The sequence below is a fragment of the Lemur catta genome, chromosome 1 (assembly GCF_020740605.2).
Source record: "Lemur catta isolate mLemCat1 chromosome 1, mLemCat1.pri, whole genome shotgun sequence".
Classification (NCBI taxonomy): domain Eukaryota; kingdom Metazoa; phylum Chordata; class Mammalia; order Primates; family Lemuridae; genus Lemur; species Lemur catta.
The window spans coordinates 218142543-218159385 of record NC_059128.1 but is presented as its reverse complement, the minus strand read 5'-3'; the positions used below and the strand labels follow the sequence as shown (position 1 = coordinate 218159385).

Below are 16843 nucleotides of genomic sequence, written 5' to 3'. Positions count from 1 at the left end.
GCCCCTGCGGCTCTGTGGTCCCTGCTGAAGGAGCCTCTGTTCCAGGGCATGAGGGATGGGGGAGCAGCAGAGTTCCAGACCTGGCTGCCTTTGATGAGTTGTTTATTTTCTGAAGCAGACAGCTCTGATAAACCCCCGGTAATGTTGCTCCTTGATCCAGCTTAGCACGATTGCCATCTGAGCTAGCCTGTCAGAAGGACAGATTGTTTTGCAGATTTTCTTCTTCTTTTTTCAACCTTTAAAAAAGGAAAAAAAAAAAAAAAAGAAAGAAAATTTAAAAGGCAAAGACAATGCAGTGGAGTGCCGAGAGGCCTCGGGGCATGCCGTGCAGCCAGCCACGTGGGGATGCTGGATGTTCGTTCGGGTGGGCTGGAGACCAGGTCTGCTTTGCTCTGGTGCTCGGTCTGCACAAATGGCCTTAAATGCACCTGCCCCTGTGCACAGGCCCCGGCAGCCCTTGGAAGGAGAGAGGCTTAAAAAGTCAAGTGTGGGTCTTGTGTGTCTTGGGGCATCCCAGAGTTATAATGAGGGGCTGGCCTCCACGAGGCTTGCACAGTGCCGAGGGCAGAGGTGAATGGGGGCAGCAGCTTCAGGGGCCAGCCTTGGGTGGGGAGGAGGCTAGCCCAGCAGCTCTTCAGGTGCCTCTGTACTGTGTTGAGCAAGAGGTCAGCGCTCACAGCAGCCAGGCCATAACCACAGCCAACAGGTCATGAGGGTGGTAGGGCCTGAGAGTTTTGAACCAAACTCTGGGCCAGCCCCTGATGCAGTGGTGAGAATGAGCCCAAGTGTAGGTGTGGTCTTGCTGCATCAGTCCTGGACTCTACAAGGGTTGTCACCGTAGAGTGTGGCTCAGGTTGTGGCACATAGCTGCTCACCACAGCCCACGGGCGTGCCAGGGCTCTCCGAGCTGTCGGGGAGCATGGGGAGCTAAGCCCCGGCTCCCTTGCTGTCTGACTGCACGGCTGTGCTTGTCGAATAGACCTGGACAGACTCTTCCCCCACAGGTACGTGGTCTCTGCCGAAACGCACTCGCAGGCTTAGAGGTGGGGAAAGAGCCTCCACTCCAGAAAATGAGGGTTGGGGGAGAAGCTGAGATTCCATGCCTGGCTACCTTTGATGGGTTTGTTTTCTGAACTAGCTTGGAGCCAGGGTGGCAGGGCCAGGGATGGGGACCAGGACTGTGATGCTGGTGGCAAGCCACCATCCCCAAGAGTTGCAAAGAGGCCAGAAAGGGGTGGAGCCAGGGGCAAGCCCAGATATCATCTCTCCAAAGCCCACGCTCCTCTCCACCATTCTGCAGGGACCTCACTCAGCCTCCTTTTGTCCCCAGCTTGAACTTTCAAATGGCAATCACTTCTTTTCCTACTTGACCTCACGCAAGAGGATTTGAGTGCTTGATAATGTAAATCCCACGGGATTGCCCTTTGCTTTGGAGAAGGTTACAGCCATGTGAAAACTCTGCAGCCGCTCAGATGAAGCACAGACTCTGGAGATTTGAGAGACTTTGGGAGTGGCTGCTCCTTTGGCCTCCCTGCCCTGCCCTCGGCTTCATGACGGGTGGGAGCTGCTGTCTTGGGCACCATCAGAGAAGCTTCCCTGCCAGGAGCCGAGGTGTGATGTCCCCATTGTTGGGAATGGCCGTCCATCCAGGGTGGGTTCCACGGGATGAGGGTCTCTATCAAGAAATGTCCTAGTCCCTGATGCCCGATTGAACAGTTGGGTTGGCGTGGACGGCTGTGGTTTGGTCTCAAAGGCTGAAGGAGCCTGGTGATTGCGTGTAGTGGGGGGAATTTTGCTGCGAACATCCTTGGATGGTTAAACTCACTAAATTGTAGTAAGTGAAGAACAGGCAGAAGGGCCGACCTAAGTATTTTAGGGAAAAAATGGGATGGGCTATGACCTTTGAGTATGGTTTTCCTCAATCTGGAAAGCGTGAGATAAAGCAAGCTGGGGCTGCCCTCTCGCTGGCCTGGGAAAGACCACAGGCAGCTGTGAGGTACCCTGGCCTGTGAGCTGTTCTATGCTGGCTGGGAGACTTTGCCCACATTGCTTCCACGCTCTGTCTTCCCAGGTGATCTCTGGGTCTTTTTAGCTCTAAGATTTGGGGTCTAGCTAGGGCCTGGGCCATGACTGGAACCAGCTTCCTGCATCTAAGTGTGCCAGGGGCGGGAAGCACCTGGCCAGCCCTGCTGCCCTTCACCTGCACCCATGGCCTGCTGGTGAAATCCAGATCTCGTGTCCTGTCTTCTGCCCTCCCCGTCTCCTCAGAGAACCAAAGCCCTCTGGGAATCCATTCTCTGAGGATGTTTCTCACTCCATCTCTGAACTAGTGAGAGCACAGAGATGAATACCCTCCTACCCCATCTGCTCTCTGTGTGGAGCAAAAGGTGAAGCAGGGAGCTTCCCCTGCCCCTGCACCTGACCCCTGGGCTTAGCCTCGCAGGATGGCTGCGTGACCACAAGGACATCACTTAACCTCTCTGGGCCTCCATTTCCTCATCTGTAAAGTGGAAAAATGCTGACACGGGTGGTTGCCATGAGGAATTGGGATAAGATACATGCCACTGAGTCATGGCTCCAGAGAGTAAGGGCAGGTGTTCTTGTCCTCGTCATTTCAGGCACACGGTGCTTGTCCATAACAGGCTTTGAACAAATGTTGATTGATGACTTGGGTATAGTGATGATCCTGACTTCCGAGAAGGAGTTGGTGGGGAGACAGGCATCTGGTGTGGGGGACCCGAGCGTGGTTTCCCCAGGGGTCATTTTGGCAGGGAGGGGGTGAGCTGAGCATGTGGCTGAGGCCTAGGGCCTGTGCCGCCTGTGACCTGGGGGAGGGGAGGGTCCACAGCGCTGCTGCTGTTGGGGGTGGGGGTGGGGGCCTTGGCTGAGGGCAGGCTGGGAGAGGTCTTTCATCTGGGCCCCCCAGTCCTTCAGGGAGGGAGGCAGAAAACTAAGTCTGATCCACCTCTGTTTCCTGAAACCTGAATCTACAAATACCCACATAGGACAAAACTAAGAAGGACTCAGCAGAAACAAGCAAGTACAGTGGTTGCCGGCTGCCCCTGGACACGCACAGCATGTTGCTGAGGTCCTTATAATGGACAACCACCCAGATGCCCCACACTGGATACATGGTGGGGCTTTGCCAACACACGGAGTGAAAGCAGGTGACAGCAACAGCAGTGTTGAATACACACTGAGGACACAGCGGAGAGGTCAGTCGCTGGAGTCCAGTGATCCTCATGTTCTCTTGAAGTTCGTCCCCAAAAGCTCTCTGGGCAGCAAATCCTAGTCCTGGCATAGACTTGTAGGCTTTCAGGATCCTTGGGCCGATTAGTCCATTTAGTCCAGGAAGGGAAGTGACTTGCCCAGGGTCACCTTGCTGGTGGGTACAGAGCCAGGTGGACCTGTTGCAGGGCCCACTGCCTGCCGCAGATGACAGGGAAGTGTGTGTGGCGTAGAGCAGCAGTCCCCAACTGTTTGGCACCAGGCACCGGTTTCACGGAAGACAATATTTCCACAGACGGGTGGGGGGGAGGGCGGCGCTCAGGTGGTGATACCAGCGATGGGGATTCGCTCACTCTCCTGCTGCTCCCCTCCTGCTGTGCCCCCCACCCCCACCCCCCGTTCCTAAGTTTAACAGAAGACAATATTTCCACAGACCAGGGGTTGGGGACCACAGGGATAGCTGAACCTGATGCATGCCCGTGGCTTTCCTTATCTCATCTCAGCGTGCTGAGTATAGTCACCTGTTTGTAGTCAAGAAGCCTAAAGCACAGAGAGTTTTAGTACCTTTTCCAGGGTAGTAAACAGAAGACCAGGATTTGACCCCTAGACCTGGACCGTCTGCCCCAAAACCTGCATTCTCAACCCCACGTACACTGGCAGCTTGTTCAAGGCAGTGGACATCTGACGCGTGCCAGGCTGACTGCTGACGTGGGAGGGCAGGTGGCGGGGCTGGGCCTTCCCCTCTGTCACCCAGCCCTGTGACAGAGTGAGCAGGCGGGACAAGTGTTAGCGTAGAGTTTGTATGCAATTGGCGAGTGGCTGTGCAGGCTGCTGCCAACTATTTTATGGCCATTTTCAGGATAAAATAATGTTTTTGCTACTCTTGTGGTTTTCATCTATTTATACAAATAATAAAAACACTCTTTTTTTCTTCTGAGTATGATCCTAGGCCAGCAGCCTCAGCATTCCCTGGAGTTTGTCAGAAATGTGGTGTCTGAGCAAGAATCTGCGTTTAGCGAGATCCCAGGGGAGCTCCAGGCACGGTGAGACGGGCGCCCCACGACGGGCGCCCGCGGCAGACCTGGGTCTCCCCTTGGCCGTCCTCCCCGTGCCTTGCTCTGTGCCCGACAATAGGAGCTCCTCGGCGTCTGTGCCAATGTGCCAATTACTGTCTTACACGTGTAGGAGAGCGAGCAGGGACAGCCGAAGTCACATGGAATCGAGGGGTGCTGCTCCGATTTCTTCTGGTCTCGAGAAGTAGCACATGTTGCTCGGTGGCCACGCTGCCCTGCACCTTTGCACGTGGGTGAGCCACACCCAGGTGGCCTCTGCAGCCTCAGGCTCCTGCAAGGGTGAAGGGCACTGGTGTGGAGTGACTGGGTTTAACTGGGGACACAATGAACACACACTGCCCCTCCCACCATGCTCACTGCACGCGTAGTTCCCCTCACTGTCCTGGAAAACACCCTCCGCTGTCCCAGGCACTCTCCATGGTGACCTCTGATGCCATGGGGCTGTCGGGGGCAGTGAGCCGATTCTGAGGTGACTCTCCGGTTTCTTTCACCCTGACGATGGTCCCTTCCCGTCCCTAAATCCAGGGCAGGGTCGGTTGAGCAGCTGAGTGTACGCGGGTCCTCTCCAGCCCTGGCTGTCAGCTCTGTGGTCGTGGGTCGGGTCCGGGCTCCCGCCAGAACTGAGCTGCGCCTCACGGTGACGTACAAGCTCCGGTACCGGAGGCCGGAGGGTCTTCCAGGGCCAGCGCAAGGCAGGGCCTTGTCCAGAGAGCCGTGGGCCTCCCTGGGTCGGGTCACCCTCCGGGCCCCTCCATCCCTAGCCTTTGTCACTCTGGGCGTCTCATCACACACGGGGGTTCCTGGGCTCGTGGGGCCAACTTCTCTGCCTCGCCGTCCCCACCCTCACCTTGGGGGAGACCTGGCTCCTGTCTGGTGAAGACCCCGACGGCTCTCGGCCACTGTTTTAGACTCCTTCCTTCTTTCCTTCCCTCGTTAACCCATCCGTCTGAAACTAACAGTTGGAAGGACCCTCTGTGAGTCAGGGGCCCACGCCAGGCCCTCGAGTCAAAGGTGAGTGAGACACGGTCCGGTTCTCGGCCCCCGAGTTTCCTGACTGCACGTCGCCCTCAGCTCCCTTTACTCGCCCGTTACTGATTCCTGACTCTGTTACCTGGGGCCCTTGGAACTAACCCTGCCTTTCTCAAGCCCTCATTTGCGCGTGGCCCCTCTTTCTCCATAGATGGCGTCACCTCTCCCTTCCGGACCCCACCTCGGAGCCACAGCCTCCTCTCTGCTCCCTGACCCCAGGGTTCCCTCTTCTCAGCCGGCTCTTCTGCCCAGCGCCCCTCCCTGTCCTGCCCTCGGCCACGAGATTTACAGCCCTACCTCAGCGTCCTCCCCTGTGACACGGAGACAACAGTCACCACAGCTGCTTGTTGCACACATTTCAGGACTTAAAACAGGGCCTGGCACATAGTAAGCACTCACTAAATAGTAGCCGTTATCATCGTCACCATTTCCTGAAGAACCCACCCTGCCACTTCCCCGTATTTCTTCTCTCTTCAGTCTGTCTATCCGTCTCTGGCATAGACAGCCTTTCCCTGGGCATGCGGACACACGCAGCCCCCCTCTTGGTAAGATATCCTTCCCTCTGCCCGCCCTGCATCTGTTCCTCCCGTTCGCCTGCTCCCCAGTGCTGTGTGTGCAGCTTCTTGGTCTCTGTCACTCACCTCTCTCAAAGGTCACTGTCTCCTCCTGCAGCATTTCCAAGTTCTTGTCCTCTGCCGCTTTCAACACTGCCAAAGCCTCGGCATGGGTGAGGCACTGGGGGGCAGGATAGGCTGGGGATGGGGAGCCAGGAGGACCTGGGGGGACCCCTGGGTGGGAGAGGTGGGCACCAGAGGTTCCCAAGTGGCTGTGAGTGGGTTCCGCGGGAAAGGCAGGACATGGTGTCAGAGGGACCTGAGTTGCTGCCACTGGAGCAGAGTGCCTGGGCTGGCAGGTTCATGGAGAGCCGAGTGGGTCACTCAGGCGGGGTTTGAGGAGCCTGTGGCCGGCGGGGGGGAAGGGCCATCGGCCTGGCCTTTGGAATTATTGGTGGTGCCCCTGGGGACAGAGCAGAGAGGAGGAGGATATGGATGGTGGGCAGCTATGACCAACAAGGAGGCACCAGGCTGCCATGCTGCAATGGACAGCGGGGAGGACAGCTCTGGACGTGGAGCAGGGACAGTGCATCCCTGGGGACTCGGGGCGCAGCAGAATTGGTCTCTACTTGGAGGGGGGATATTGAAGTAGTTGGCACCACCAGGTCAGAGTGTTTGCATGAGAGGCAGAGAGTGGGCAGTTGATATCAGTAGGAGGGTTTGGAGGGTCCCATCCAGGGAAAGAAGGCCCAGAGAAAGACCAGGGTGGACGGGGGTGAGGAGGTGGGCGAGAAAGGCTGGAGGCGCTTTGGCTGGGCCCCTGGGTCAGAGGCTGGAGTGGGCACAGCGGGCCTGCAGGTCCTGTATCTCTCCTGGCTCCTCTTCTCCTACCCCCTAAATGTCGGAACTCTCTAGAATTCTGTCATGCCTGCTTTGTGCTCTCTGCCTGTGGCCTGCACATCCAGCCACCTGCTGGGCTTTTTCATGCCATGTCCTTGCTGGCCCCTGTTGGAGACTAAACAGGACGTTCCCTTTCCTGCCACCCCCAGCCTTGCTGTCACAGTTCTTGGCCCCACCCTCCCTGTAATAACCTAGGCTTGAAGGCCCTCCTGTGCCTCCTCCACCATCATCTCTGTCCCTTGTCCTTCCCCAAGTGCCCCATGCAGCCCTCCCAGGGCCTAGCCCCACTCAGGCACATACATGCTCTGGGGCTGTTTGTGGGACTGAGCGAGGGTGAGTTCCCTGGTCCCCACCCACCTGTTTTCACAGCCCTGGGCAGCGGGTGTCGGGGGAAGGCCACATAGCCAAGATGCCCAGGCAGGCTGGGTGCGGGGAACGGCGGGTCAGGAGACACTCTGCTCCCTGGCTGTGTGAGAACGGAGGCTGAAGCCTTGGAGAAGGGCGTCACATTCCCCCTGAGGGCACAGGCAGCAGCCGCGGGGAGGCCTCAGGCTGGCCGCCTGCCCTTCCGGAGGGCTCTGGAGAAAAGGAGGACTGGGGAGTTCGGAGGGTCAGAAGCCTCACTGTTGGGTGTTCAGCCTCCATGGTTCCAGCATGTGCCAAGTTTCACAAGAGTCCCACGGGGATGGGTTGGTCGCAGCTCATGCAGCTTTGGGAAGAAGGCAATGTGGGTCACCTTTCTCGTTCCAGACTCCTGAAGCAGGAAGCCGTGTTGAAGCCGAAACCTCCAGTCGGCTGTCTGGGTGGAGGAGGGCTGGTCCCTGAGGTGCCACCACACCTTGAGAGGAGCTTGGGCAGGGAGGGGTGTTGGTGGCTCCGTCCCTTCTGTGGCTGAGCATTGTCAGGGCCACTCCTCGTGGGCATGGTGGGTGCGGTCTGTGCATGGGGCTGTTCCTGGGGTGCCACCCCCGCCCTGCAGTGGAGCGTCATCTCTGCCCCATCCCCATGTCTCTCCAAGCAAACCAAGGCCCTGGGAGGCCTGGAAGCTCACACACTGGCCGGAGTCCGGGTGTCCGGTTCTAAATTGCAGACGGCCACTGTTGGCTGGTTCCCGTGGGGGAGTCTTATCTCCCCATTGGCCACCACTTTCCGGAAGACAGGGATGTTCTACTCACTTCCTTCTCTGCTAGGTCCAATAGATGCTTTGTTAAATATTCGGTGACCTCTCTCAGCTCGGTGTGTTCCCTGGTGTTCCTGCACGTCTCGGTAAGAGCAGGAGCTGTGGCAGCGCGGCTTCTGGACATCGCTCTGCTGTCGCCCAGCGCCACCCCGACACCATTTCCAAATCCTCTGCTTTTCCCTTTTCCTGCCGCCGACACCCGCCGCCTCCTGCCGCCCTCCTGGCCAGAGGCTGCCCAGCCCACTGTGGCACGTCTTCTCTCAGCCCGTTGGGAGCAGCAGGGCTCAGGGAGTTCGCTGAGGGCAGTTCTGGCCCCCACAGGTGCCGTCCGACTGTGCGGACGGTGAGAACAGGATGCAAATGAACTGTGGGATTTTTCTGCAGCTTCCCTGTTGGAGAGTGTTATGGGTTCAGTTGTGTCCCCCACCATTCGTATGTTGAAGTCCTACCCCCAGCACCTCAGGATGTGACCATTTCTGGGAACAGGGTTGTTGCCGATGTAATTAGCTAAGATGAGGTCACACTGGCGTAGGGTGGCCCCTCGTCCAATGTGACTGGTGTCTTTCCAGAAAGGGATGTTTGGACGCAGGGACCCACGCACACAGGGAGAAGGCCGTGTGAAGATGAGGGCGGCAGACATCGGGGTGGTCCAGCAGACGCCAGGGACTGCCAGACTGCCGGCAAACCCCCGGAAGCTAGGGGAGCCGCGTGGGCCGGGTTCTCCCTCACAGCCGTCGGAGGGAGCCACCCTGCCAACCCTCGCCTGGGCTTCCAGCCTCCAGGACCGTGAGAGAAGAGCTGCCCAGTGTGGTGCTTTGCTACGGCAGCCCTAGCAAATTAACAGAGAGCTCGGTGGTCTCACGGGTGAGATGAAGGGCCTGCTGCACAGGCGGTAGGAGAGGCAGCTCTCTGGAAGGCATGGCCCATCTACCAGCTATCCCGTGCCCTGCCAGGATGCTCCCTTCCTTAGCTGAAGGCCACAACAGCATAGTTCAGAAAACACGGACTTTGGGAACGTGTGCAGCTGAGCTCCAATCCCTGTGCCGCTGTCTGCTCCTGACCTCGTGTAAGTTTCTTCACCTCCCAGAACAGGAGGCTGTGGGGTGGGTGGTGACACTGTCCCGATTAATGCGATACACATCTACTCAGCAGGTGTTGCCTCCCCTCCCACTCCCCTGAACCCCATTCTTTCAGGCTGAGGAAGGGGCTCAGGGGTGCTCGGATTTGCAAAGCAGGGGCCTTTGCAGCCTTCCGCACAGGGAGAGGCTCTGGGGAGGCTGGGGTTGGGGAGAGGCCCTGGGGCTGCGGCTTGAGTGGGAGGAGGGCCTGGAGGAAGCCCTCGGCAAGGTGCCTCCCCCACAGGGTCTCTGGCGGGTCCCAGTGCCCCAGAAGTCCTCTCCTCTCCTGCCAGCACCCTGCTTGCAGCACTGAGGACTGATGCCGGCTGCTCTCTCGGCCTGGGAAGCACAGGGCCCTGCCTCGGCCCCCCACTTGCCCTCTCCAAGTTCTGGGGATGTCGTGGTTTGGAAACTCAGTTGCTGGCCTGCAGAGAGGGCGGGTATTTAAAAACAAACACGTGTTTCCTAGAAGGTCCGACCAACAAGGGCAAGCACATGGCTACCATCTGCTCTAGTTCCCTTCTGTTGCCCAAGCAAGGCCTGGCCGTCCTTGGGCACCCAGTTCCCTTTCCCAGGGCAAGCGTGGTGGGCTTGGAGGAGGAAGTCCCCAGAGGGAAAGCACAAACTGCGCCTCCGGAAAGGCCGGCCTTGCCCGAGTAGTGCGGCCTCACCGCGCCACAGGCTTGTTTGAGGGGGGCAGGAGGGAGCAGTTGCCTTTTCTGGGCGGGGGCGTTTGTGGAAAAGCATAAATGATTTGCCTGGAAACGCGGGGTTTCCCTTCCAGCTGCATGACTCTGGGCAGGGTGATTTTTGAGCCTCAACTTCCTCATCTGTAAAGTGAGAACAGGAACTGGGAGTGTCTAAGTGTCTTCAGGTTCTAGTAGACTGTGGTTCCATGAGGCGCCCCTCTTGGTCCTACCACTAACAGCCTGTGTGGCTTTGGGAACGTTTCTCACCTTCTCTGTCTAGCAGAGCTGGGGACCTAGGCCTGCTTCAGGCCTTGCTATCAAGCGCTCCTGGTAAGAGTCAGTGGTGACTGTTGGCAGTGAGGAATGCTCTAGGGACAGGGGCAGTGTGAGGCTTCGCAGTGGCCCCACAGCTCCAAGAAGTCCCTGCCCTCCCTAAGTTGCTACCACGAGGCAGTGGGCCCCCACGGGACTGCAGGTCCACACCTGTCCCCCAGAGGTTCAGCCTCAGCTCTAGGCAAGACTGACATAGTGTCATAGGTCTGAAATTATCCCACATCACCCAGCCAGGACCCAGGGTGTCCAAAGAGCCTCTGGGCCAGAATTGTCCCTAGGTCACCCCTCAGGGCCTGGGCTGGATGAAATGCCAGGCAGCCACCACGCACTGCCCTTCACTCCTGGCCTTTCATCTCAGACGGCTGGAAAACGGGGTCCCTTCCAAGTCAAACAAGAGCTAATTGGGCCTGGTACACACACCCCGGCACAAGGGAAACACTGTTTCCTGATTCCAGCCTCTGCCGGTTATGGTTACGCAGCATCCAGAGGGCTTCCTCCGGGAGGAGGCCCGGCCTTGTTTGCTCCTTGGTGACTCTGCGCTCAGGCTGAGGGACACTGGAGGGGAGGCCACGGCAAGGCCACATGACACGTACGAGCTTGTCCTTATGAATCTTGGGCCTAAAATGGAGTCTTCTTTGCCTGACAGTCTATAGCTTGAACTTAGCCTAAGTCAGCACAGGCTTCTAGGACCTTCCTGTGGAGCCTCACGCAGGCTGCCTGGGCTCAGTGTGTGTTCCCATCCCTGCTTCTTCCCTCTCAGAAGTGCAGGTGGAGAACTCTGAGCCTTAGGAGCTAAGAAAGGCCAAGCCAGGAGAGGAAATCTTGACGAGTCAGAGGCAAAAGGGTCTGTGTGTGGGGTGGCGGGAGGAGGAGGAAGGAATCGTTCACGGCAGCGTGTGCTCTTTTCTGGGGAGCACGAGCTTTAGATCTGGCCAGGGCTCTGCCCGAGAGCCCTTCTTGCAGCGACCCTGTCCTTGATCACCGTGGAGAGACCTGAACGGAGGAAGTGACTTTATTTTCAAAATTGTTTCCAATACTCCTTTCCATAAAGATGGGTTTTCTTCATGAAAACCAGTTCCCTGGTATTTAATAGGATTTTTATGATTATTAAGACATACTTGATATAAAAAATTAAGAAAATTTGTCATTCATAACCGGAAGAATGTACTTGAAAATTCTTAATTTGCATTTTCCCAGTGGGCCTCATTGACTTCTGGAAAGACGCAGTATTTGCAACGGACCATCTGTTTCCCAGTTGAAATTATTTCTCAAGGGGGCAAAAAGCCTCATCCCGCCTAGGATGGGTCTCCAGGTGACCCTGGAGGGTGGGAACAGGACTCTGCACAGGCTCAGATCCAGACATTTAGGGCAATGCGGCTGGGTTATGGGCATGGGAGGTTAATGGGAGAAACTTCTGGAAGGTCCAGGACTCAGAACCAGATCCCTGTGTTCATACAAATGTTTCTCCGCATGTGCCGCCAGCAGTGCCCGTGGACATGTGTGGTCAGCCCAGGCCCCTGTGAGGAAGGGGCAGGCGTCTGGGTGCTCACTGCCCTGCCTCATAGTGGCCTTGGGTCGGCCCCCGAGCTGGGGAAGGGCCAGCAGGGGCCTCATCGCCCGGCAGCCTGGTCCCCAGTGCCCCTGGCCTCGGGGCATGCCAGCCAGATTCAGAAATATAATAAGGTTGAAATTCAAGAGCTGCTCCTTGGAACATTAGCCCGCGGAATCTGAGGCACTTGGATGAAAGGGACCTGAGAGATCAGAAGCCCTGCCCTGACTTACTGAGGGCCCTTCCCTCTGTCACAGCACAGGCAGTTCTTTCAGGGAGAAGGCACCGAGGTGAAGAGTCTAGGAGGGCGTGGCCTCCGAGGAACGGGTGGTACCACCTAGTTAGGCCGGTTACCGTGGGATGGAAGCTCCTCGCATGTCCCTGTATCATTCTCTCTGGCCCAAGGCTGGTGCGATTCCTCTATGAGAACCAGCTGACAGGGAGGCCGGAGAGCCCCTCCATTCCCCTCAGTGACCGCCCAGTTTTTCTGGGTTTCTTTTGGAACAGTAGGAATGCTTTGAATAAGGGCACCCTGGAAATACTTTGTGCTTGGAGAATATTGGTTCCTTTTCAGGCTGCGTTTCTGCTTCAGTGGACAGCCTGGGCAGCTTGCATTTCCAATTTCCTGTCTCTCCTCTGCTTCTCCTGCTGACAGCCCAGACCAGCTCTTTCTGGCTCTTTATTATAAAATGCCTCTTCACCCTGATGGAGTGGCGATGCTGCGCATTTTGTTCCTAAAGAGCCACCTGGGTTATGGTCTCCTGGAAGAATGTGCCGTCCTCATCTCTCTGCTTCTGGCCCCTGTGTCCTGAGCCCAGCAAGCTTGGTGCCAGCGCACTCTTAGATTGCTCTTGCTGCAAACAGGGAAGATTTCAGAGCCTCCCTGCTGAGGTTGGTGAGGGTGCCCGGGACTATGGGTGGCCTCTCTGCTCCCAGCCTGCAGGAGAGCGGGAGCCCTTCTACGTGTCTGAGCCTCTCCGTGTTCCTGCTCCTCACTCGACCCCCTGGTAGATCGGGCGGGTGGGCTCAGTGCTCAGTAAGGCCACAGGCTCAGCGGCGGCAGCATCGTGTCCTCACAGGGTCCTGCTCCCTGGTTCCACCCAACCCTGATGGCTGCGCAGTCCGACCCATGCCTGCCTGTCCCTCGTTCCTTGTCAGTCCCATCGTCTTTCCTGAGCCCTGCCCTGCCAGCGGAAGGTGCTGCGGAAGCAGGAGGCTGCACAGACTGCACCCCGAGCAGGGCAAGTTCTCCCTCTCCTGGGCCTTCTGAGGAGGAAGAGAGGAGCTGGTGGAAAGGACAGCTGGCCCGGTGGGCTGGCACTGCGCCCTCTGCGGACACGGGCCCTGCCTCCCTGCACCGCGCGTCCTCCCTCCCCTGGGTCTCTCCCCACTGCGGAATGCTTCTGCTTCCACCCCTCGGGGGTGAGTCAAGCACCTTGGTGGGACAGCACCTGCTCCCCCTAGTCGGAGGGTCCCTCCTCTCCCACGTGGTGCCCTGGTCTGTCTGGTAAGATTTTTGCTGGTTTTCAACCTGGTCCTGAAATTAACCATTTGCAAGAAATAGGGTACAACGAACAAACACTGGCCACACTGCATCCCAACCCTGCGTGACCCCGTCCCTGCAGGCTTTGTGGCTGGGAAGATGACCACACCTCAGTTTGCCCGAGAAGCTCATTCCTGCCAGGGCTGTTATCGCCAGACAGGCGCCGGAGCTCTTCCCACTCACAGTCCACACACGCGAGATTCCAACAAGGAAGTCCCTGGATTCCGCCTGTCCGAAGGGAATGCTTGTCCCCTCGCCAGGATCGAACTCTCGGCACCTTTGTGATACTTGAGACCTCAAGGAAGGTTTCTCCATTCCCAGACACAGAGAAAGGTGCTGGGGCTGGGAAGTGGCCCTGCTGCTGCCCCCTAGTTTGGGGCTCTGGTTCCTGTCCCCTGCGCCCTCCACCTCACCACGCAGGTCCTGTGCTCTGGGTGGCTGGGGAAGTTACTCTGCCCAGGACCCCGGGGCTGCGCGTCTCCAGGCTAAGGAGCAGAGTTGGTGCTGCCAGGATGTCGTCCCCACCCTGGGGACCCCTCTCACCCCTCCCCCTTCCCTGACAATGGGCCTTCTGGTGTTCCTCCCTCCTGCAAGTCACAGGCACTCCTGCCGTGACCTCGTCTCCGTGGGTGCAGGCGTGGGTGTCCCTGCGCACCCCTCGCAGCACACACGAGACCTCGACATTCGGGAAGCTGGAGGGCAGAGCGGCCAGTGCTCTAACTGTGACTCACAGGAAGGTGGCTGGGTCTTTCTTCCCTCCTCCAAATGGAAGCATCTGGATAGAGGGTCTCTCTGGCTAGAACACCCCATGAACTGTGACCCTAGACTGGATTTCTGAATCTGCCTAGAGAGAAATTGAAATTGTGACATTCCCACTAAAATAGCCATCATCCTACTTGGCCCTTCTACAGCTGCCTTTCACCCTTACCCTTGGTGTGCCTTGAGCTCTTGGTGAGCCCCCAGGCTCTGCCCAGCCTTCCAGAAATGCTGGGTTTGGGGGGCTCAGTGAATGAGGCTTGTCCCAAAGCAGAAAATGGTTTTGTCTCAGGCTGTGTTCAGCCTCCTACGTCTTGACCAGGTCACCATTCAGAATCACTCCCCTACTTCTCTCTTCCTTCTCCTTTTCAAGATCACAGACAAAGACTAGGGAGTAGAAAGTTCTACCTAATTGTTGCTATGTTAGGAATGCGGACTTTGGAGCCAGGTGTCTGGTTTAGTCCCTGCTTCTGCTGCTGTGTGATTTTAGGCAAGTTACTTAACCTCTCAGGGCGTCAGTTTCCTCAGCTGTGAAATGATGTATCATCTCACAGAGTCACTATCTCTTAGGGCGTTTGAGAAGGGTAAAAATAAGCTGCTTTTGTATACTGCCTGGTACATCCCAAGCCCATACAAATGTTAGCTATGGCAAGGACGATGACAAAGAAGATGAGGATGATGACATTGTGTTCGTCATCCTGAGGCAGCAGAGAATGGTGGGGAGAACACAGAGCTTGGAGTCCAGAGACCTGGGTTCACATTCCCGCTCTGCCACATGCTGGTGGCAGAATGTCTGCTTTTGTGGCTGTGAAACCAGGATGGAAACGGAGTCTCCCTGCAGGGCGATCGTGGAGACCCAGGGAAGCTGTCTCACCCCCGGCACACTGGTCTAAATCTGTTCTCTCTCTTCACAGACACACGTTCTGGCAGTTCCGCAATGAGAACCCCAAGACCAGGGTTGGGGGCCCACCCCCCGAGGGGCTGCCTGGCTTCAACAGCGGGGTGATGCTGCTGAACTTGGAGGCCATGCGCCAGTCCCCGCTTTACAGCCGCCTGCTGGAGCCAGCACGGGTGCAGCAGCTCGCCGACAAGTACCACTTCCGTGGCCACCTCGGGGACCAGGACTTCTTCACCATGATCGGCATGGAGCATCCCGAGCTGTTCCACGTGCTGGACTGTACCTGGAACCGGCAGCTTTGCACCTGGTGGAGGGACCACGGCTACAGTGACGTCTTCGAGGCCTATTTCCGGTGTGAGGGCCACGTCAAGATCTATCACGGGAACTGCAACACCCCTATCCCTGAGGACTAGGGACATCTGGTCTGCCCTGCCCTCGGGGCCTCTGGATTGTCCAGGACAGCCCCAGCGGTATCTGAACTGCCAGAGAGACACTGCAGGGAAGTCCTCTGTGATCAAGGTGCTGTGATCTCCCACCCAGTGGGTCATTGTCCCAGGGCCACCCACTGAGCACCAGCCTGTGCATTGCTGGTGCTGGGGACCCTTTTCCCCTGAGGCCAGGCTTCGTGAAGGACAAACTCGTAGTCTCCTTCCAGTGCACTAGGAAACCAGCACTTGAAGAGAGGGAAGGAAAGAAAATGGTGCCCTTGCTGTCCACCCCCAAGGAATGGAAATCCTTTTAAGACCCAGCCTTTCTTGGACCAATATAAATGTAATTTAAATTGACAGGCTTCCATTTTGCAAGAAAGAACATACAATACTGCTTTAGCACCTGGTGAGCCAGGGTTTTAACAACCAGCCCAGAGTTTAAGCTTCCAGACAAATGCTAGCCTTCCATATACTCACCCTGGGAGGCTGTGCACACATTCTCGTGATGCGCACATCTCTTGGTGTGGGTTTAAAGATCGCTGCCTCTTTGCAGAAGGCCTTCAGGGCCAGCTAGGGCCCACGTAAGAAAACTAGTCTCATTATTGTAGCATTCACAGCTTTTATCTGCCAACTATATCACAGAATGCCATTATCCCTTATTTGTCCAAGCCAGCTCCAGGTGACCAGACTGTAGTCAGAAATCAAATCCACCATCAAAGAACAGAGCTTGGCCACCCCCAGGGACGTGCAGTAGAATTGTCTGGACTGGGAAGACTCGTTCCAGAATGCAGCCCGGCAGTTCACGGGTGTGACCGTGTGGGCTAGGAAGAGGCACCGCTCACAGGCTCTAGTTTCTTTGTCTAAAAAACTCATCCTCGTTACTTTCTTATTGTGCCATATCAGACCCTATACCTCAGTAGAAATGAAAATGTCATTTCTTTGCATCTGTTCATGGGTTTTGCTGTACATAAGCTGCAAGCGTGAAACCCTTGGGGGCCCATCTCGTGTGGTCCAGCTGAGGTCCTGGGGGGAGAAACGTTGCAGGATTTTCATCTTATTTTGTTTCAATTTCATTTACTTTTTTATTTCGTTTTACCATGAGAATAGCTAATAAATAATCTTTGAGGACACAGCGATTCCTGTTGTTTGTTGTCTGATCATGGTTTTCAGTGACATAAAGGTTCTGTGTCGAGAGTGTGATCGCGGTTAAGCGAGGCGAGCTCACGGGGTGCCGAGGACCAAAGGGAGGGCGTGTCTGCGAGGGTAGCAGAGCAGGAGGGAGGGCATCACTGTGTTTGGTTAAAGAGAGAGTCATTTCATTCTAGGTATTGGCGAGTCTGTCTACCTGGGAGCAAAAACAACCCCACCCCTTCTCATCCCTCCTACCCCAGGCTGACTGGCCAGTTACTTTATCCCCCACGGAGTGGACACGAGTCTCTCCCAGCCCGCTGCTGGGACAGGGTTGGTCTGTTCTCCCTCTTACTTGATTTCCTGTTTGTAGCTAACAGTTATTGAATGTTTGCTGTGTGCCAACCACTATATTAGGTATTTATACATGCTATTGA

The 16843-nt window shown here is 56.7% G+C and overlaps 1 protein-coding gene across 1 annotated transcript in view; it reads left to right on the top strand.

Moving 5' to 3' along the window:
- Positions 1-16414, top strand: part of XXYLT1 (xyloside xylosyltransferase 1) — a 160792-nt gene extending 144378 nt beyond the window's left edge. The window contains exon 4 of the mRNA XM_045539990.1: positions 14867-16414. Within this exon, the coding sequence (XP_045395946.1) occupies positions 14867-15263 (397 nt within the window). The 3' untranslated portion in view covers positions 15264-16414. The remainder of the gene's footprint in view (positions 1-14866) is intronic.
- The last annotated feature ends 429 nt before the right edge of the window (positions 16415-16843 follow it).